The following is a 22,116-nucleotide window of genomic DNA, read 5'->3' as shown; positions in this document are numbered from 1 at the left end:
CGGGGCAAATTTCGCATTTTTAATTCTTAAATTCTAAATTGTCATTACAATAAATATTTTTAATTTGATATGTGCATCCTTGCGAACAAATTTAAGTATTTTTTAATATAAAATATTTTCCGCTAAAACAGTCACGATTTAATCCCAAGCCAAATACCCGTACTTAACTGATTTTTTGGCTTAGATTAAGAACAAACAAATAGTTAAATCACATGACAAATACATTATTAAAAGTTAGCTATAATGGATAATAAAGATTGTTTACTGATTGGAGTTTTATTTGTAATTGTTTTGATATATTGTTTACATAAAATAAACTGATGCTAACACCGATCTTGAGAGATAAACTTGTGCTGTTTATTTTGTTCAATTCAGCAAAATCAATTGTGTCACATTTCGTAAATAGGAAATCTGAAATTGTTTATCGATCAAGTTGCTTGCAATGAGGCTTAAAACTAGGTCAATTTGTCTATTGATGGAAATCCAGATCACATATATTCCTCTACACATGCATATATTGTTATTTTTGTTTTATTTCTAAGAACACCTTCATACAAAAACATAGTTATCTGCCCCGTTCTTACCAGTGATATATTTCATTGATTTATTTACTTCTCTCTTGAGATTTGTTTTGAGAGAGAAGAGAGAGAAAGAGATTAGTTTTGAGAGCAGAGTTTTAGATGTCTCCATTGGATTATTATTATATTTAATATATATAATAACAATGTTCAATCCGGTTTAGTTATAAAAAAAATTAACTTTATTTATAATACGGAAAAGGCGAACATTCGAGTTAGAGAATAAATCTAGACTTATCATAAAGTGTGTTGTGGGATCTTGGAGACGAAGTCTGCTCTTAAGTAAACAGAGATCTTAGGGATCGCTCTCTTGGGATGACAAACCTTTTGGAGTTCTAAGCAACAGCTTGGATTTGTGCCGCGTCGACAAAACTGACCCTTAGTGAGCTAGCGGATGTTAATGTTAAAATTAGCACTTGAAATGTTATTTTCACTGGCCCTCTATTCTTATTGATAACTTGTTACTACTTATTACTTATATAGCTAGAAAAGTTTATAAGAACCTTGTAACCCTCATAAACAAAGCTCAACGCCTGTCGTTAAAATCATTGGCATTTTGTGTAAATTAGGATACATATATTGCTACGTTATTTAAGCATTTGTTCCGCCGATTCATCGCTTATATATATGAACTTATATATAGGTCGGAGTTGTGCTTCGAACTTTCGTCAACTGCACAATACTAAAGTGAATGGCATATATTGCAGTGAAAATCGAAAACACAATAATAAATCGCTCATAGTTAATGTCAAGCAGAAGCTTGTACACTTTTGTGACGTTCGTCGAAGGTTGGCAATAAAAGGCAAGGTTCGTCTTTGGCAAAACATTCCGCATCGGCAAGGGTTTCGGGCAGTTTCCTGAAATTAGACAAATATAAATAGTTTTTCTTCATAATGAGGTATATAAATAAGTAAGCTACATACTTGTTCAATGTTTCTGGCAGTGTCAGGCACAGTCCAGCACCAAAGAACATCAAACAGCTTATGAAAATTGATGGTAATGGTTTGTAGTACTTGGCCAAGTAAATCACATAGAAGACCAGCGAATTGGAGGCCAAGCCAACGACATGTATATTGGAAATAGCTCGTCCTCTTACGCTGGTTGGAATTATCTCGGCTGCGTATTGAATTTCCGCATCATAAGAGACAGTGACGCCATAACGACCCAGACCTATCATAATAGCCAGTAGAACGGAATTTTCTTTCGGGTCCAAGAAGGCAATAAGAAAGCCCGTTACTGTGGTAATAATACCCCCTACAAGGAGTGCACCACAGGCCATTCCCTTGCGTCCAATAACGTTCTGAAGCAAGAGAATCGTCAAGCCCGCTGGCAAATAGTTGATTGAGGTGAAGGAGAATAACTTAAAGGGGGAGGTGCCTAGACCCTCCATATTTCGATTGATCACATCGTAAGACAGTGTGATAATGACTCTGTAGAAAATATAATATTTGTAAAACTTATTTCTTAAATACACTCTAATAACTTACGATTTAATTATCAATGTAAATGTGAATCGTCGGAGTCGCGGAGTTCGGAACATTCCCATAAACGTGTCCTCATGGGTGGTTAGTTTTTGCTCCTCGTTAACCTTCTCGCGATAGTGCTTGATGAATTCGGCGAAGACAGAATCCTCCACCTGACGCCCATTGAATTTGGCCACCCATTTGAGACACTGGACAGCACGATCGTATTTCTTCTTGGTAAGCAGCCACTGAGCGCTCTCACATATCAGTAGCGGATAGGCGAGCACTCCGAGGGCGGGCAACGAGGCCAGCCAGAGGTAATGACGCCAGTTGCCTATCCAGATGGCTGCCCAGGGAGAAGTCACCAAGCCAAAGCAGTAGAAGAAAGCGAGAATGATGTTGAGTCCGAAGGTGCGACGCTTTGGACTGAGGTACTCGAACACTATTTGAATTTATAGGGAATGGATTATTATTTAATTACGATATTCAATGTCTATTGAAAATATTGTTAGTGAATATCGTGACTTTAAAATAATTGTATGTTTTGTTAAAATAGTTTAATAGGAATTTAAGAAATGCCAATATCGTAAGTGAATGTTGTATCTAGAAATTAGCTTTATTCGCATATTTAATTGAAAATAAAGTATCGTTTTTGATTTAACTCCGCATATAATAGCGAAGATCGTATCTGAAAAATTATTTATTTTTCTTATACTCACCCAAAATATACATCAAATAGTACATGGTATCAGTTGACAGCCCGGAAATAAATCGTGAAAGTGTAAATAGTGGAAAGCTGGAAACAAACGAGGTTATAAAATCACCCGACGCTCCCGCCAGAGTGGCCATCAATAATGCCGGCATTCGTCCAATACAATCTGAGAGATATCCAAAAATGATAGTTCCAACAACGGAGCCAATGAAGAAAAACGATTGTCCTACCGCCGAGTAATGCGACTTGTCACAGACCCATTTCAGCTGAAGGGAGATTATAATAGATTATAAGAGAAGTTGAGGAAATGTCTATTTTCCTTTGGGAATACCTCAGTTGTGATGCTCTCATAGTTATGTTCACGTTGAAATATCCAATCCCGACACTGGCCACTCTTTACTGCAGATCCAGTTCCATTGATCACACCCTCCAATAGGGTGCAGGAAGACGGGGTTATATTTGAGTATATCGATCGCACTACAGACACGCTTAGATTGTGCAGATCTTTGTGATTGCACCTGAAGATAAACAAGAAATTAACGCAGATTCAATTTGATTATGAATTTTACAAACCAATGCTCTGGTGTAAATGTTATCAGGGTTTGCGAAAAGTAATGCAAGGAACTTAGAATATTCGTATAGCCGTATAGAAGTAAAATAACATATTGAAAATGGTCAAAGCTACCGCATTTCTCGAGCACACCATAGAAGTCCATAATGCCGACGCAAAATAAAACTGTCAACTAACTGAGAAAACTAAGAAAATAATTTCATATAAACGTTTGAGTCATATCGGAAAATTGAAAGAACAAACATGTTTTTTCCTTTTCTTTTATACCAGAAACAGCTGATTGCTTTAGGTAACTGACACGGAACCCTAATGGCAACTGCTTTTAAGCACTCCGGATTCCAATAAATAGATATTTCTGACCATTGATAAACTGAACTTGAATTGAACAGCGCAAGACAAAACATACTTTCAATTCAATTAGGAGAAAAAATAAGTAAGAATTTCTTATTGTTTTTATTGTTATTGTTGCTTTTAATTTGTCTGATCTCATAAATGCAAAATAATTACAAGTATGTAAGCAAAATAATTTAATAAACTTTATACACTTAAACACAACTACCCTGTGACTATGATTGCTTTATGTGAAAGTTAATAGATAACTTTGTCAACTAATCAAGAATATATATATTTAAATAAAATGGCACGTTTATTAAACGCGTTACAAAATAAGCATAAATACTGAGAGTACCTGAAAGGAGGGCAACAACTGTGTGACAACTGTTGTTTTGATCAATTGCTTTGATCTTCAAGTTGCAAATGTGGGCAACGATCACGATTTTTTGCTTTCAACCAGATTTGTCGCATATTGCCTGGAATAGCTGTCAATACCAATGACAGTTTGGTTGCCTGTTGCAACAAATTGTTGCGAACATAAATTAAGCATACGAAATGAACATGCAACTAATGACATTATTCGTACTGGCTGTGAATACAGTGTGTATTCGTATTTAGGATTCGATCTCTGTCAGGGCAGCGATGTTGGGCATGTTGACCTTTCGCTTTATTCGGTGGCTGCTTTAGTCAGACATTTTTGTTTGTTGTAATTTAATTGTCGACTGTCTGACCTTTTGCAGCATTGCCTGTGTTGTTGTTGTTGCTGTTGTTGCTGTTGTCGATGCCGGCTGCCATTTAATTTTGGCATCTTTTGCTTTGCAGTTGAGTTTTCCATAGACGTAGTTGGCCACTAATTATGCGCCTTTAGCCTGGCCAAAGTCCTAGTCGATAATAATTTAACATTTCAATTGTGTGTTTGCAGCGAAATAAATTTTCACATAATTGGCAAAAGTGAAAGGGCAAGCGGGTCTCTCTATTATGTGTATTAAGACCCTTTAAATAGTTTAGCGGAAGAATAACCTTTCTAAGCCAGTTGTAAGCTTAGCGACTTGACTTGAACCCAGGCACACGATTCACTGCCAGGTGGCAGTGCCCAGTTCCAGTCTGAGTCTGAGTCTCAGTCCCAGTCTCAGTTTAAGACTAACTTGTTATTGTCTGACTTGCTGACTGTCTGTCGTTCTGTCTGCACCATGTGGCATGATCAGCTCGCGACTCGACTTGACTCTGTTTGCTGGTCTCCCTCTTGATCTTCAATTAGTTTATTGTTCGCTTGGTCTTTTGCTTTTGCACCATGTGAAGCAGGCGACATTTGACGCCAGCATTTGGTATAAATTGCCGGAACGCCAGTGCAACGTTTGCAGTTGTTGTTTCTTCTTCTAGCGCGTTTGTCGTTGTGCTTCAATCCTCCTCCAAAAGTTGGTTTGGCCACATTCCAGCTGGTGTTTGCTGTTTGGCCTTAAAAAGGATTGACAAGGATAACTTAAGCACTCTGATGCTGAAGGTGCAATTAATAATAATCAGGATTATCTATGGGATTACCAAAACAAACTCTCTGGTATCTTTCAGATACTTCTGCTAAGCGCGACGCTGGGCATCGCCTACGCGGGCGTTATTGGACCTGGACCTTACTATGGCGGACCACCTGGACACCTGCATGGCTATGCGGGCTATGGTCCGCATCATGGACACCTACCAGCAGCATATGCGCCACCAGGTGAGTCTAGGAAGTTATAATCTAATTGTTTATGATACTCTTGCAAAAGGTAGTATAGTTTTTATCACAAAATGTGTATAATCTATTCAAATATACTTGATTCAATTCGATTTAATATAGCTGCTAATAATATAATTGTTGTAATATTGATTCCTAATAACACAAAATGAATAAATCAGATTAAGTAGTTTAAGTTGTTTTATATTTCAATTATTAATTATTATTTTATGAGCTCGTCGACACACGCCACATGCACATCACAAATCAAAAAGGGAAGAGGGAGATCAAAGTGTGACCAGATTGTACTTCTTAAAATATACATAATAAGTGTAGTGTAATGTTGTTTTTGAACAAGGAATAAGCATATTCGATATTAATATAACATTTTTTTTTTGGTATCACTCACTAAATAATTATTACTTATTTGTTAAATATATTTTGTACTAGTTTCTGTAAAATTTGATAATAATATCAAATAGCAATCATAGAAGCAATCTTTGAATATTGAATGAATAACCACTTCCGTTTGAAAGATACATTTTTAAAGCCAATTCAAAAAAATATTTTGTTTTTCTTGCGCAAATTCATTTAAAATTCACACCGCTCTGCAAGTATAACACTTTCACATTTTAATTTAATTCGCAGCTCCCAAGCCCTTGGCACCGGAGCCTTATGATGCGGACCCAAAGTACTCATTTGGCTATGACATACAGGATGGTTACACCGGCGACTTGAAGAGTCAGCATGAGACCCGGCATGGCGATGTGGTCAAGGGCAGCTATTCGGTTGTGGATCCCGATGGCACCAAGCGCACCGTTGACTATACAGCGGATCCGCAACATGGCTTCAATGCGGTTGTACGCAAGGAACCACTGGCTTATAAGCCTGCTGCGCCACCAGCTCCGGCACCACATGCCCTGCTGCCAGGACCACCACCTGCTCCACCACTGCCGCCAGTGCCTAAGCCTGCTCTGCCTTTGCTCTCGTATCCGTATGCCTTGGGCCCCCTTCATCATGCACCCGCACCGGCACCTGCCCCCGCCCCCGCTCCAGCACCTGCTCCTGCTCCAGTTCCCGTTGCGCCCGCTCACCTGCCCACCGCACACTTCCATGCCGCCTACCCAGCACTCGCCCACAGTCCCTACGCACACTATGCCCCAGCTTTGCCCGCACCCGCTGCCGATCCTCATGCCTATTATCATCACTGAGTTCGTCCAGCTGCTGGCGAAAGTTGAAAGCGATCTTTGAACCGATCTTATTTTCAAAATCTTTGCTTCGTCTTCTTTCTCTCACTCTCTCTACGCAACTGTATCTATCTCTGACTCTCGCTACTCTACTACAATACCATCTGGGATTATTCTCTAAATGGTCTCGTATCTCCATTGCTGTGTTCGTCATTGGATGTTTGTAATCAATGTTCACATTACGTGGGCTTATCCCATAAGTTCTACATGACCCTACTAACATACATACCTATATATCTATATATATATAAGTATAAGCTGAAATTCGAAACTTAGGTGAATAAACTTGACAAGAAAAACAAAAAAACAAATGACTTTTCAATAATTTAAGCGGGGGTTCACTGAAAAAGTTTTTAGAGAGCAGTGAATGAATTATTCTGTAGAAGTTGTTAAATAGAAAAGTTATTTAGAGCATATTTCCAGTAGCTTTATAAGTAAAACAGCTTGTTGTAACGCAATTAATGTGTTGTCTTTTATTTATTGTATCAACTTTTTGCCATTTTCATATATATTCGTATTATATGATATACGAGTACTCGTATTAGAATTATTATGCCATTATGTATAAATATAATATATGTATATGTATGTGTTTTTGTTTTGTATATAAATGTTTAAGTATTGTTTGTTATTATTATAATATTACTTTTTTTTTGCATGCTTGCACATGTATATGTATGCGTATATGTATATTATTTCTACCATTTGTAGAATAGGTTGAAATGTTTAAGATCTCTGTTAGTTATTTATTAAATTTCTGTAATTTTCCATTCTTTTTCTGTTCTTTTCATTCCTTATTCACTTTCCATTTCATTTAGCATTGGTCTTGCTGCATTAAATAAGAAGTACAATATAAATATAATACGATTATAGTCCTTAGTTTTGTAGTAAACGGTATCAAAAGATAGGTACAATTGAATTCGCCTGTGCCTGGACAAGCTACCACTAAATAAACTCATAGAGCCCAAATCAAGCCCTTTGTTTCTACGTAATAAAGAAACAACGAATCTTTAAGATCAAAGATCAATTCATAATGAAAGCTGAGTATCTAATAGATCGATAAGCATTTAACTAAGGGAGTGGAGTGAATAAGTGAGTGAGTGCAGTGCTCTGATTCGATTCTTTACAATTGGACACAATTTGGCTAAGTGAACTTATTGTATATTTTGTATGCGACAATAATTCCAATATGTAATATACATATGTCTGATTATTTACCCAAATAAATAGCTAATATAGCACGCAATATAGTATTTTATCATATATAATTTTCGATGATTGTTTGGCATAACATATACGTACTGGTTATAATATTTATCATAGACAACCACTTGATGCACTGAAGACTATTTTGGGATATGCTTGAATTGCTTCGCTTGATTTAATTCCATTATTATTATTTACTCACACTATCAATATTATCATTATAAATATTAAAAAATTATTACAAAGCTGGCAGCTTATTCTTTTCAGTTAAAAATAAAAATTGTGGCTTGCGTGATATAAAGCTGGATAGTTAGATATTACGAGAATGTAAGATTCTCAATTCTGGGTAACATGCATGCATTTAAATTCGTATTGAATATATTTATAGTTATATTTGATGTTACCCTAAATTTAATTGTTTGTTGTTGATTTGTTGAATGGATATGTTTACTAATGATTCCATATTTTATATTGTATCTTTCATCTAGTGTCTGATTTAAGCATTTTGTTTCGTTTTTTGGTTCATTTGTTTTTAACTTGAAACGGAGGGTTTAAAACGGTTTTGGTTATAACCAATAATTTTTGGTAGGACTTTTTGTTCGGTTAGAAAAATATGCATAGTGTGTAACTTCTCTACACTGATTGTGAGTTATGAGAAAATTCAATATGTATTTCCATAGTCAGTTCTTGATATATGTAAGTTATAATTTATGTACTAAATACTAACTAATTGTAAATTTTAAACTTGATAGTTAAATCAGAAATGTTCAACAAATTTTATTAGATAGTTTTAAAATAATAATCATTATAATTGAATAGATTTTAAATCTATTTTAAAGACTACCAAGTATTTTATTGTTGTTGATATTAATAAAAGGATTTCTGTATATTCTGGTATAATGTATTTACTCTTGATTTTATGATATATTCAGTTTCGTTTTTTTAAGACATTTATAAACGTACGATATTTAAAGCGATTCGAGTTGTATTAATCATACGACATATATACGCACTTGAATGTGTTTAGGTTTGTAATTTGACTAGTAGTATTATAATGGAATTATATTGATTTATCTAGTAAACATTCAAGACGATGCTTTCTGAATCCATATTTGATTATTTTGAGAGTTAAGAGCATAGAAAAGGTGGTCCATTTAGTGATCGTTTTCGTCATCATTATGTTGATTAATGTTTTGAGTATTAGCTGAAAATTAAAAATAATCGTAAGGATGCAAAATAAAAATGTAAAATTGTTGTTCAATAATAACTTATTTATCTTTTATTATTTAAAACATTGCAGCACACTTTTAATTAGCACAACTAAATTATAATACAAAAATACACATTAAACGATAGTTAATAAATAAGAAACTGTGTAAAAGATAAAAAGGATAATTAGAATTGCATATAAATGCATGTTGGATATGAATATTTAATACAAAAAAACGAAATCCAAAAATAATTTTTAAAAATATATCTATTGTTGTTTGGTTTTGAAAAAAGTGCATGTTTTTTAACAGTTTTGCTTGTGCTTGCAATTGATTATGTATAATTACGATGTTTATATTATATGTAAATATCTTAACTACATTTTATATTTCTGCATTATTTTCAGCTTTTAATATGTATCATTCACTTATCATTGATATCTATCTTTTCGTAACTAATAAAAAACGCTTAGCTTTTCTTCTTTTTATACGTTTTTCTTTTGTATCTGTTAGTATTCATAAGTATAAATATATGTACCACGATATTTATATGTGTAAGTTGTGTTTAGATATATTAGTATATAATTATACTGTTTAGAATTTGCTTGCACGCTAGCCATTACATTGAAATATTCTTAAGTTGGCTTTTTATTTTAATATATTTGTAGTTTTTAGTATTGCCATGCATTTCTATCTGTATATTTTTAAGTATCGAAACTTATTTCCTTAGTTCCACACAGGTTTTTTCTGTATTTGTGGTCGTCGTCGTCGTTGTATTTGTTGTCGTGCTACTGCTGCTCGTCTCATCCAACTCCTCGTTGTTCGTCTCGATTTCCTGTTCCGTGATGACAGTCACCAAATGATCAGCGGCATCTTTGAATTGAGAAAGAACACAAACAACTGATAAAAAATGTCTTTACACATGAAGCTTTCAAATATTCTGTTGAAATAATATTAAAAGTATTTATATTACCGCTTTGCCATACACTTCCGAAATAACTCTCTAGTTAAGATCTGCAGTCAGTGCGTGGTTGTGGGTAGGGGAAATTAATCAAGAGAAATTGTATATAAGTTTTTAATTGTATCAACAGAGTTTTGGCCATCAAACACAAACAACAACAAAAGCAAGAGCAATGGAAATATAAATAAAATTACAATAGACAAATATAATAAAATATTTTCGTGCAGTAACAAATAGGAATCCATTTAAATATTTTTCTTGCATTTAACTATTGTAGGAGTCTACAATAAATATTAAATTATTTTCTAGCATAAATAAATGAGAATCCATATTAAATAAATAACTTTGATAGAGAAATAAATAAATCGCAGCATCGAAAAGTTTGCTACAAAACTAAAAGTCGTAGTAAGGAGTTCATTCTTCCTCAATCTATAAAGAAAACGAAGTAATAAAATTTTTCCTTGCCAAAAGAAAAATCTCAGTTAAACATAAAAAATATATTGCAAACTGAAAGTATGCTGTTCAACAAAATAAAATTACGAACTGCAGAAAGTATGCTGCATAACGAAATAAATTAAACGAACTGAAGGAAAGAATGCTGTTCAACGAACTGAGCAAAACTACGAAATTCCATTGAAAAATCTGTGAAAAGTGACTCAATCAGTTTTCGCACCGTTCATATGCTGTTGCAGTAAACTGGAATGCGGTGGTGGCGGTGGACGTCCGTCATCAACCATATAACCGGACGTTTGCATGCCGTTGTTTGACATATCGATGCCACCGTTGCCCGTTAGCATGCCACGTTGTGCAAGTTGTTGTTGTTGTTGCTGTTGTTGTTGCTGCTGATGCAGGGCGTTCAAGGCGCCGCTTAAGTGATGCTGATTATGCTTGGCAGCGAGACTAGCCAACTGTGGATGCTGTTGCAGCTCGTTGCTTAGACCAGGCAGCATAATACCCTCTAATTGATTACACATATATATATGGGCATGCATAGGCGTGTGTTAGTAAATTTGGCAGAGCAGAGACTTGTAGAATATATAGAGTAGCTAGGAAAGACTGTAGTTGAACTTACTTGAGTTGTGTTCGTAGTGACCATTCTGTTGATTCATCTTGGCTGGCGAATCTGTGTTCAACTGCGAGGCGGTCACCGAGCGTGTTTGCAACGTGTTTGGCTTGGAGTTGAGTGCGGAGCCTGAGGCGCTGGCGAGTCCGCTGCTCGTGGCACTGCCGCCATTGGGTTCATCCAGCAGCTGACGCAGACGCTGCAGTTGCGCCTCCAGCTGACGATTGTGATCCTCAAGTATTTGCATGCGCGCCTCCAAACGACCCTTGTGCTGGCGCAGCAGCTTCGCTTCGGCCATCATGTCCTGCAGAATAAACATTTAAGAAGTTAGTTTATTTATTTTATATAGAACAAGCGGACATAAACAATTAACACACAGTAAATTCTGTGCTTCGAGTTGAGTTGCTGATCACATATAATATACGAGCATTTAAGAAGTTAATTTATTTATTTTATATATAACAAACCGGACAAAAACAAACAACACACAGCAAATTCTGTGCTTCGAGTTGAGTCGCTGATCACATATAATTTACGAGCATTTAAAAAGTTAATTTATTTATTTTATATATAACAAGCCAGACAAAAACAAACAACACACAGCAAATTCTGTGCTTCGAGTTGAGTCGCTGATCACATATAATTTAAGAGCATTTAAGAAGTTAATTTATTTACTTTATATATAACAACCGGTCAAAAACAAACAACACACAGCAAATTCTGTGCTTCGAGTTGAGTTGCTGATCACATATAATTTAAGAGAATTTAAGAAGTTAATTTACGCAGCAAATTCTGTGCTTTGAGTTGAGTTGCTGATCACATATAATTTATGACGCTGCCCACAGCGATTAGTGTTATTAGAGTTATTGTTGTACAGCTCACTTGCAGATTTTGGCTGCCCATCTCTGATCCTCTGATCTCATAAACTCACCTGTCCTTGCTCGCCCTGGTTAGCCAGTCCCGTCATGCTGGAGTTGGAATGCTGCATGCCATTGGAGTCATCGGGTGTGCCACTTTGCTGTTTACTGCACAGCTGCTGATACTCGGCCTGCAGATTGGCATTCTCCTCCTCGAGATCCCGTATGATGGCCTCCAGTTCCTCGCGCTGCTCCGCATCCATGGCGGCCATCACCTGCACCGGCGACTTGGGCGCACTGCCATTGTTCGTTGGCAATGCCTGACAATACTGTGCTATCAGCTGATGCTCATCATCGCTATCCGGCGTCGAGTTGGACCCGGTGCCGCCATATTCCACCTGTGCCAGCCTCGATGCATACATCTCCAAGCGCGAGTGCATGTCGTTCTGCAGCTGATGCGTCGTATGCTGTGGACTGGGCGCGGGACTCTCCAGAGCATCACCTGTACAATTGGAGTGGTATAATTGAGGAATTATAATTTAATGTAATTTTATTATCTTTTATCCTAGCCTTTAATTTAAATGAACGAACTAGTAATTTTAAGTGCATTTTAGTTCTTTAATCCACTTTATATTTCGATTTGTAGCTTTTTAGACCCCGTACTTAAAAAAAGTACAGGGGTCTATTGGGTTTGCTTTAACGTTGGGTTGCGTAACAGGCAGAAGTATACGTGGCAGACCCTATAAAGTATATATATTCTTGTCCGTCTGTCTGCCTGTCCGTCCGTCTGTATGAACACCTAGATCTCAGGGGCTGTAAGAGCTAGAGACACCAAACTTGGTATGTAGGCTCCTCTATATTGCAAGCAGATCAAGTTTGTTTAAAAATTCGGCCACGCCCCCTTTATCGCACACAAATCGAAAAACAAATTTCATATCCAAATTATTAGAACAATTTAAAAGCTAGTGACACCAAATTTGGTATGTAGATTCCTCTATATTGCAGGCAGATCAAGTTTGTATCTTTTTTGAATCGGACCATATTATATAGCTGTCATAGTACCGATCGGGCGAAAATTAAGACTTAGTATGAGATATCGTAACCAAACTGATTGAATAAGCATTTAAGTCAAGTAAATATTTTTTAAGTTTTTCCATTATTAGTTTTTGCCATAGTAAGTACGGGGTGTCCGACAGTCGAGTATGCTCGATTTACATACATTTTTATTTATAAATTGTTTGCGCTTTAAGATATTTAATTTTTTTAAATATATTATTTATTTTCAATTTCTTACACACTTTTTTTGTTATGAATATTAGGTAATGTAACTGATGAGCTGATGAGTAAACAATCTATATAAATTTAGGTTGCTCTGACTCCACTTACCTTCTAACACACTCTGCACCGGCAGGTAACCGACCCGTGGATGCTTCTTAAAGTATTTGCGACTCTTGAATTTATTTTTGAGTGCACGCGTAAAGTCGCGTACGTCCTCGGTGGATGTAGTCTATACGAATAATGAAAGAAATTGTACTTAAACTGATTTGAATACATATTTAGCATACGCACCGTTGTGCAGTACTCGTGCATGGGATGGGTGAGCTTGTGATTCTTGGCATTGCGTCCAAAGAAGAAACACTTTTGGCACATGTCGAAATTGAAGCACTTGAGGCAACGATAACGGAAGCCCACAATTGGATACTCTTTGCATATGTTGCACTTGGCCTGATGCTTTGCCGCCTCTGCGGCAGCCAAACGATGCAACACGGGCAGCCAGACCAGACTCTGTGGCTCGTGTTGCAGCCAGCCAAGAAAATGTTGCAGTTCTATTGAAATCTCCTGATTGCCATCGATGGCCTCCTGTGAAATACCCGCCTGTTCCAGGCAAGATCGCACAGAGGGCTCAATATTGGAGCCACCGAAGGCGGCCACTTCACCCAGTTGACGGGGAACCTAAGTATATAGAGAATTATCAGTGAATTATTGGAATATAATAGGTATATTCCATTGTTATTCTACCTGTATGCAATCGTGCAGTAGAAGTCCCAAGCGTCGCTGATCCGCCCGCCTTTCTGTGTCGGCGACCAGGCGGAAGAGATACCGATACTTCTCCTCGAGATGACCCCGGCAGAGGAGTACGAGCCCCACCTTAAAGCTAAGCACACGTATTTGTCCAGTCCGCTGTGAATCGTAGACATTCAGTATCCAGTTGATGGCCAGATCGAGCATAAGCGTCAAATCAATTTTATCGATTGTCACATAGAGCGAATGCAGTACTGTCGTCATATCGGGTATATCGATAAGCTTATCGTTCTGAGCACGCAGTCCATGACGATCGAACGATTCACAGGCGGTGGCCATGGAAATCCGATCGAGTGCTAAAGGTAAAAATTACAATTAAAGTTATATTTTTGAGCAATAATAATCATTATTCTTGAGCAAAAAATAAAGCTCCGGGAATAATAAGCAATATAGGATTTTTATTTGTCTGCAGAAGATTGGGGACTATTGTTTAACCCTTGGGAAATAGTTTAGGAGAAATATGGAATTCGGCTTCGGCAGTTTTTCCATAAAATAATACATATATGGCTTAGTCACAGTCAAATAATACGTTTTTATGAAAGAAAGCTTTATTTTCTTTTGTAAAAATATTATTCTTCAACAAAAAATAATGTTTTTTGATGTGAAAACTTAATTCTAGAATTCATTGTTTATCAAGTTCATGAAAATTCACTTCCGTGCACGTGAGACGCTTAAACAAACTTCATAAAAAGACGAAATAAAGCAACATTAGAATTATTTTTAAATTATTTTCCAATAAAAAATAGTGCAAATATAACGGCCGATAATTATCGACTTCGCTTAGGTACCATTTTAAATTAAATAAATTTTGTTAAATATGAAAAGCCATATATGGCACTATATGCGGTAGAGGGTTAAGTTTAATTCAAAATTAATCATTATTTTTTAAGTATACTAATAAATTTGTCATTTTGTAAATAATGCTGTAATTGCACAGATTGTCCTTAAAGAAGTATATTGGTTTGTTTTACGCTCTTTTTAAGTTACTATAAGTGAATTATTTTTCTAATTAAAATAAAGAAATAAATTAATTTTTGTCGTCCCTGAGTACCCTAAATCATTACTTATACATAAATCATTTTCATTCCATAAATATTCATTTATCCTCTGTCTCTCAACATTGCAGAATTAAGGAATTGTCTTTAAAAGGAACACTTACCCAATCGTTTTTGGACAGAGCGCAGCTTCATGGCTGTGCGATAGGCGGAGAAGCGAATTTCATTAAGATCAGCCAGTCCTTTCATCAGCTCAATCATTTCCGGATGGTCCCAGTGTGTGGTCTCTCGTTCGTGGCTGCAGTTTTGGATAGTCCATGAACGATGATGCACAAAAGATAGATGTTAGGTGGTGAGGGAGGGGGTGAGTAATAATTCGCTGCAATGAGTTGTCAATACTCACTCGATGTAGTAAGGCACATTGGCGGCGGTTGTGGCACGCTCCCAGGGCGGCTTAACACTCTGCCCCAAATTAGGTAATGGACCAATGGTGCCACTGTTTGATGTGTTGCGTCCATCGTCGCCGTTCTCGTGCGTATGATTAGCTCCAGCCTGGCACAAAACCTTCTGACGTTCGTCCATTGCAATTTGCAACAGTTTCATGCTGCAACGAACCAGTAAGCAAACAAATCTCTGTGAGTTGATGTGTGCAAGTGCAGGATATTAAAGCCCATACTCGACTCGTACACCTACCGTGTATTCAAATCCTCCAGTTTGGACAAACAAGGCGTCGGCACCAGCACTTGATTGGCGGTAAAGAACGACTGCTGCTCATTGCAATCATCCAAGAGTGCACTGGCCGTGGTCATCTTGTCCCGCAGCCTCTGCAGCTGTTGCATTTGCTCATTTGCCTCACCCACCGATGCGGGCGTCTGCCACGAGTTCTTCGTTTGCTCAGCCAATGCGACGCGCGAACTCAAATCCTCCAACACCTTCTGAAATTGGCGCATTTTCTGCAATTAGATAAAGGGTAAACGGTTGAAATTTAGTAATTACGATGTCACAAATCGAAGTAGATCAATTAAAGGCAGCAAAATGACTCAGAATTATAATTTAAGGTAATATTTGTAGTTAAATCTTGTAGTTAATAGTATTCCTTCTTACAACACATTCTAATTATAATTTAAAGATGGCTTTTTTCTTTTGTCCACTAAGTTTATAAACCTTAAAATTAGAAAAATTATCTTTGTTAAGAAATTTTCCACACTTTAAACTTTAAAGTTTAAAGTTATGCTCAATTAACATGTTTGAGACCTGAAATATTTCCCCTTTCTTTTCACACTGATTTGGTTCGCATGCATTAAACTTCATCAGACAGAATAAAAATGAGCAACAGCCAAGGACTATGGAATTCACACACACGCACACAAACAAACTCATATGCAAGGGATTTGTTAAATATTGTGTTGCCTACTTTCAGGCTGAAACTATTTTGTTTATCTCTACCGCATTCGTTTAGCATACTCATACATTACGTATACGACACATTTCTCTCATTGTCGGTGTTATAATTAACTAACGTCTTAATTGCCGGCCTACGCAAAGCAATGTGGCATAAAGTGGGCTGCACTTTAAGTTCTTTGTATCGTATAAGTAACTCAAAGGCATTTCCCATTTTCCCCCGGCTGTCCATCCCCTGTTGCTTTTTGTGCCTGCTCTTCATTAGCAATAAAATGTAAAAAGCGCGCTTTAACTTTTATGCTCATACAGAGGGGGAGAGTAGAAAGCGGCAGGTGGTAGGGGGCAGGTGGTAGGTGGCATGTGGCAAGCAGAGACTGACTGCAGCATCGTTTTGCCGTTTGCCAATTTGAGCGCTTTGTAAGTTGAAACTGTCAGCGGGAGTGGAGGCAAGCGGCAGTTGATGCCACAGCAGCCTTTGCTGCTGGCACTGATGCTGCCACTGAAACTGCTGTTGTTGGTGCTGCATGGCACACGTTTCATTTTGCACATTTTCATCATTTTCGCTTTTCAATTTCACTTTGGCAGACCATTTGGCGGAGTCGTCATCGTCGTCGTCCCCTTGGAGTTTGCAACAAAAACTTTCATAGCTGCCATTTTGCATGGAAAATGCATGCAACAAGCAAAATGCATTTACCTGCGCACAAACTTTCCCATTGCTCGCAGTGCAAGAAGCCACTAGGATGCCAGGACATCATGCCCCATGCACCATGCAGCATGCAGCATGCTACCACTGCGCTTACTCTATTATTTCACTTAGTTATAGTTATTTTGCTGGTGCTGCCTTAGTTTCTGTTGCTTTCTGTATTGCGAGCAGTTGCTTCGGGTTTTTTTTATTTTTTTTTTATTTGGTAATTCAGTTTTCTTGGAGTTTGTGTTTGTGATTTTGAACTTTGGCGCTTCAGCTCGTTCCCTGGGGAGAGTTTATGCTCCATAATGCATGCACCATACAATTTTACATGTGTTGTTTCCTCTGTCTCTCTCAGAATATAACCAGACAATGGGCAATGGCCAAGGCCTTGTTATCTATTCAACATTTAACTTTATTTTTACAATTTCAACAATTTGCACAAACTCAAGTTTCGCTTGGCAGATGCTTTGTTTCTTTTACATGCTGATGGCATTTAGACACTTGCAAATTTATAAATATTGTCTAAACAAAAGGTATTTTGCAATTGAAATTAACTTTGTTAGGGTCGAGCATTTGTAATACAATTTACGTTTAAATTCAATCTAAGGGGTTTCATCTTACACGTAATTTAATTAAAAGTGAACAGAGCGTAAAGTCAAAAGGTTTTCCTTATCAATCATCCGTTTCCTTTTGCAACTCTTCCGCAACAGCAACATGAGCTTACTCAAAGGATTCTTTTGCTGATTTGTGCTTCAGCTAATTAAGCGTAAAAAAATCAACTGAAGTTGCAATTTTGTACTGCACTCCAGTAACAATAACAATTGTTGTTTTTGTTGTTGTTTGTATTTCTATTTAATGAGCAAAACAACAACCGCTTCAATCAATAATTTGATGTTTACAATAAATATGCAGTCTACACATCTATCGGCTGGTAGCGTCACTAATTAGTGGCAACAAGCCAACGGTTGCTGCAACAAAGACAAGAATCCGTTTGATATCAAAGTCATTAGGGGAAACAAGACGGCAACACGACACGATGTTGATAGCAGGCCATTGCACTCTCCATCGGAGTAACTACAACTTTTTCAGCTTTCCGTTTTCAGTTTTAATCAACGAACAAAGTCAAAGCCTCAAAGATGCTGTAAGAATCCTTGTAAAGTCAATGTAGCCATTGTGAAAATTAATAAAAAAAATAAATTATAAGAAAGATTACTAACCCTGTACTTAAACATTCCAAGTTATGGTGTCTGCAGATCTTATCAACGATTTTATATATATATACGGACAAACAGACATAACTATATCGACTAAGAATCTATTACTTATTTCATATTTGTATTTACACCTTAATAAACTATTGTTTCTCTTTGTCGACTGTTTTTAGTCGACTTTAAATGAATAAATAAATTAATAAATGTATACATTAATAAGTACTAATAAATACTTTAAGGACTTTTCGCTTTAGACAAACTTAAAACACCATTTGTACTTTTTAACTACAGAGTCAAACTGTTTATAAAAATATAAGGCGAAGGTCCAACATGGCAAAATTTAATACGTGAGCTTGAGGTAGCTCCTTTAAACTTGCATCAGGTGAAACCTGGCAACTGAAACTGATGGCCAACTAAGCAAGCAAAGCTGTCATCATACTTGCTATGGATACACTGCGCTCCTTGGGGCATGCAACAGAGCTGACTGTGTGGCGCCTGCTGTCAGTTGGGTTGTCAAATAGATTAGCAGTCGACTCAGCCAGCTGGTGTCATATCACATCAAAAGTCTCTCATGTCAGTTTGATTTGATCAGTTCAATTGCCAGTTTCAAAATTTAATTGACACTTGGAAATTGCTTGGGTAAAACTTATTGATTAATTAATATCAAGAAAATAGATGCAGTCAAAATATGTAAATGTATTTGGAAAGAAAATAAATTGATTGATTTTAATTAAAGTATATTAAGATTGATAGCAGATAGAAAATATGTATTTAAAATGTGTACATATATTTGGAAAATAAATATAATAAGTTTGGAAATAATTTGTATGTTTGTATTAAACTTTCTTAATATAAAAAAAATCAATTTTATCAGTTAGCGTCAATTTGTTGATTATCCAGGCATTGTAATTATCGTTTAGTAATTTTAGGAAATAAACCAATTTAATAAAGACTTTCATTTGCTATAATTTTGATAAAATGCACATAAATTGTTCATTTAATTAATTCAGATTGTAATTGCAATGCTTAATGTTATCGATAGTCTCTGTAACAAGGACGCGATACATCCGTGTATGTATGTATGTAAACACCACATATAAAAAATAATTTATTTTGTAGCTTGAACTTATGGGCTATCCTTTCGAGCTGTGTGCATTAATCAGGACTTTAATGGCTGCCAATGGAAAGGAAAGAGGCAAGAGCAGTGTGAGAGGCAGGAAAATAAATGTAATTAAAATGATATGGCTTAAATGTGACATTGTGGCAATTATGAAAGTAGTACAAGTATACTCGGCATTATCGAGTGCAACAAGTTCTCTTAGCCAATACACAAACCTCATTTTCGTCGCGCAACATGCCGACAATTTGTAGAAACATGCGTTCCGCATCATTTTGTGGATCGCATGTGGAATAGGTGTCGTCCATGAGGGTGATGTCGCCGATGCGACAATGAAGCTGGTCCTCCGACGAGGATGAGTACAGCGACAACATGTTGCGACGTCGCTGCTCGTTGGCAACATGTTGCTCAGCAACATCGCCATCCACATCGACAACAACAATCGAATGTGTTGCTTGGGCATTTGTTGCTGTCGCTGCTGCCTCATCATCGGCATCGGCATCCGCATCGGCATCCGCATCTGGTTCATCGCAGCCGCTGCTGCTGAGCTGGGAATAGCTGAGACTGAGTTGACTGCTCTCATCATGCTCCTCCCCATCGTGACTCAGCGCCAGTTCCAGTTCCAATTCCAGTTCCAGCTCATGCTCCAGCTCCGTGCCGCCGGTACCGCTGTCACCGCTTTGGGAACTTGCCTTCGCTTGCCCCGTTGAAGCTGTCGCCGCTGCCGCTGCCGCTGCGGCGGCTGCATTTGCAACGACGACAGCGAGATGATTGTAGCCCTGGGATTCGCCGCTGCTGCTGCTGCTGCGACTGCGACGCTTCATCGAACGAAACGGCGAAAGGAGGCGACGTCGCGTGCTGCCAGTGGGCGTGGCATAGGGCGGCAGTTGCAGCTGCAGTTGCTGATGTGACGGTGCGCCGGCATAGCGTTCCAATGACCTTGACTTGCTGTGATTGCTATAGATTGTGGCATCAACTGTTGCTGCTGATGTTGCTGCTGTTCCTCCAACTGCTGCTGCTGCTCCAGCTGTTTGTCTTTGTTTTCTGTGGGACTCGATGTGAGCATTCTCTATAATTTCGCCAGCTTCATCGCTGGAACTGAGCGACAACGTCGCTGCCGGCGTTGTTGCAGCAAATAGTCGCATCGTTGTTGCCGTTGTTGTTGTGGTGCTGGTTGTTGTTGTTGTTGTTGTCGTTATTGTTGTTTTTGTGTTAATTAATCTTTCGACTATGCAGATTTCAGGTTCAGGTTCTTGTTATTTTTATGCACTTTGCTGCATCGTTTTAGGGCACATTCTTGCGTAATGAACGCTTCTATTTTTATAGACCGGTTAAACAGGATTCTCGTTATTTTCTTCACTTATTTTTCAACTGCACAAATATGGCAAGACATACCAGAGTGTTAGCCAAATAAACAACTACAACTACAACTACAACTACAACTACAACTACAAATGATGTTACTCGCTTTATCGACGACTCAAATAAGCCACTAAATTACGCCGAAATTTCTCAGGTACCCCCGCCCTGTAAACACGTTAATTATCCAGTCAACTTGCTATGTTTGTTGTTGCTGTTGCTGTTTATGTTTATGTTTGTCGAGTTCGGGCAAAAAGGTTGTCGGCTGCATTTTGTTTGCACAATTGTTGGGCGTGTGTAAATTATGTTGGGCAATATTTGCCCATAGATAAGTTCTTCAATGTTCTTTAAGACACTTCTCAGTCTCTCTTTCTTTGAGACTTCTCACTCTGTTGAGCCATGACATTGTTGCCGTCAGAGTTTCCGACATGTCTGACAACGTTGTTGTTTTTTGAGGGGCAAAGACAACAGAAAGGTGGGAAACGTTAACGGAATCCCACCAAGTATATAATAAGTTAATAAGATAAGGTTCTTCAAAGCTAGCGGAAAGGTCAAAAAGAATGTCGATAGTTGAACAAATGACTTAATCTGCAGAGACACTGAAAGCATATCCACAGTCTTTATATAATATTTTCAAAATACTATCATAATAAAAGGAAATAGACTCAGATCAGCCCTAAATTCAGCGAAATAATCAAAAATAAAATTACAGAGAAAACAATCACTATTGTTGCAGAGCTGTACGAAGCTTAAAGATGCTTTAAAGCTCATTCTTACAAGTTTATTCTACCTTTAAAGTACTACAATGAATAATCCATTTAATTGTAAGCAACAGACGAAATAACAAACTCGAGACAATGTTGAAAAAATACAAAAAAAAGTGTCAAGTAGTTAATACTTTTAACTAGCAATGACCCTACAGAAATGAAGAATAAGTATCTATGTTTCACGTACTCCCTTTCACGTTCTAGGTGCGTGTGAAGAGTGTAGAGTAAAGAGTGAAGAGTGCAGAGTGCGAAAGAGGAGGGGCACTACATGAAAAAAGATGATATTTCAGAATGAAGTGAAAAAGCGCAGTAGACGAAAGCTCATTAAAATTCTAAGCCGTAAAGCAAAACAAAGTTTTAAACAAAGTCAGAGAAAGAGAGGGAGAGAAAGAGAGAGACAGAGAAAGAAAGAGAGAGCAAAGGACGGTAGCGGGTTCAAGAAAGACAAGAAAGCTAACAAGCCATTGACAGACGGGCCAGAAATTATCCAACACGATGACTGCCAACACTTTAGAGAGAAGTTCTCCAAATGCGAGAAAGGGAGAAACAGAAACAGAGACCAAATAAAAAGAAATACCGGAATACC

At 37.4% G+C, this 22,116-nt stretch overlaps 3 protein-coding genes across 18 annotated transcripts in view; 1 reads left to right on the top strand and 2 right to left on the bottom strand.

Annotated features, from left to right (window-relative positions):
- Positions 1-1,136: 1,136 nt before the first annotated feature.
- On the bottom strand, positions 1,137-3,469 carry LOC117791064 (organic cation transporter protein-like). Of its 2 annotated transcripts, none has more exons than XM_034630711.1 (6): positions 3,327-3,469; positions 3,085-3,271; positions 2,761-3,019; positions 2,066-2,483; positions 1,502-2,008; positions 1,137-1,435 (listed from the first exon to the last, which is right to left on the bottom strand). In XM_034630711.1, the coding sequence occupies exons 1-6, from the start codon at positions 3,467-3,469 to the stop codon at positions 1,327-1,329; spliced, it is 1,623 nt and encodes a 540-aa protein (XP_034486602.1). In that variant the 3' UTR covers positions 1,137-1,326. The 2 variants fall into 2 exon arrangements, with proteins under 2 accessions (XP_034486602.1, XP_034486603.1); XM_034630712.1 differs by having other exon boundaries at positions 3,085-3,241.
- A 743-nt stretch (positions 3,470-4,212) lies between these two features.
- LOC117792436 (cuticle protein 21) lies at positions 4,213-6,593 on the top strand. The gene is made up of 3 exons (XM_034632586.1): positions 4,213-4,257; positions 5,179-5,371; positions 6,017-6,593. Exons 1-3 carry the CDS (start codon positions 4,213-4,215, stop codon positions 6,577-6,579), a joined length of 801 nt encoding a protein of 266 aa, XP_034488477.1. The 3' UTR covers positions 6,580-6,593.
- A 2,481-nt stretch (positions 6,594-9,074) lies between these two features.
- LOC117791057 (dystrophin) overlaps positions 9,075-22,116 on the bottom strand; it is a 159,994-nt gene continuing 146,952 nt past the window's right edge. For 5 of the 15 annotated variants that reach the window (XM_034630687.1, XM_034630694.1, XM_034630691.1 and 2 more), the window contains 9 exons: positions 15,681-15,940; positions 15,391-15,591; positions 15,152-15,285; positions 13,930-14,288; positions 13,480-13,863; positions 13,297-13,417; positions 11,985-12,412; positions 11,063-11,357; positions 9,075-9,902 (listed from right to left, as the gene is read on the bottom strand). In XM_034630687.1, the coding sequence (XP_034486578.1) occupies positions 9,748-9,902; positions 11,063-11,357; positions 11,985-12,412; positions 13,297-13,417; positions 13,480-13,863; positions 13,930-14,288; positions 15,152-15,285; positions 15,391-15,591; positions 15,681-15,940 (2,337 nt within the window). In that variant the 3' untranslated portion in view covers positions 9,075-9,747. Of the gene's footprint in view, positions 9,903-10,002; positions 10,044-10,663; positions 10,949-11,062; positions 11,358-11,984; positions 12,413-13,296; positions 13,418-13,479; positions 13,864-13,929; positions 14,289-15,151; positions 15,286-15,390; positions 15,592-15,680; positions 15,941-19,622; positions 20,776-22,116 lie in introns of all 15 variants that reach the window. The other 10 variants (XM_034630689.1, XM_034630696.1, XM_034630688.1 and 7 more) reach the window with 5 other exon arrangements.

Source organism: Drosophila innubila (genome assembly GCF_004354385.1).
Source record: "Drosophila innubila isolate TH190305 chromosome 3R unlocalized genomic scaffold, UK_Dinn_1.0 2_E_3R, whole genome shotgun sequence".
Lineage (NCBI taxonomy): Eukaryota > Metazoa > Arthropoda > Insecta > Diptera > Drosophilidae > Drosophila > Drosophila innubila.
Note: the sequence above shows the minus strand (reverse complement) of the source record. Positions and strands in the feature narration are given on the sequence as shown.

Excerpts from the sequence above, each read along its gene's own strand:
- LOC117791064 (XM_034630711.1), bottom strand. The coding sequence starts at position 3,469 with ATGGACTTCTATGGTGTGCTCGAGAAATGCGGTAGCTTTGACCATTTT. Across the intron at positions 2,484-2,760 it reads CTATTTGATGTATATTTTGG|TGTTCGAGTACCTCAGTCCA; the intron begins GTGAGTATAAGA and ends AAATTCAAATAG. Across the intron at positions 2,009-2,065 it reads TTTACATTGATAATTAAATC|AGTCATTATCACACTGTCTT; the intron begins GTAAGTTATTAG and ends TATTTTCTACAG.
- LOC117792436 (XM_034632586.1), top strand. The coding sequence starts at position 4,213 with ATGAACATGCAACTAATGACATTATTCGTACTGGCTGTGAATACA. Across the intron at positions 4,258-5,178 it reads TCGTACTGGCTGTGAATACA|GATTATCTATGGGATTACCA; the intron begins GTGTGTATTCGT and ends AATAATAATCAG. Across the intron at positions 5,372-6,016 it reads AGCAGCATATGCGCCACCAG|CTCCCAAGCCCTTGGCACCG; the intron begins GTGAGTCTAGGA and ends TTTAATTCGCAG.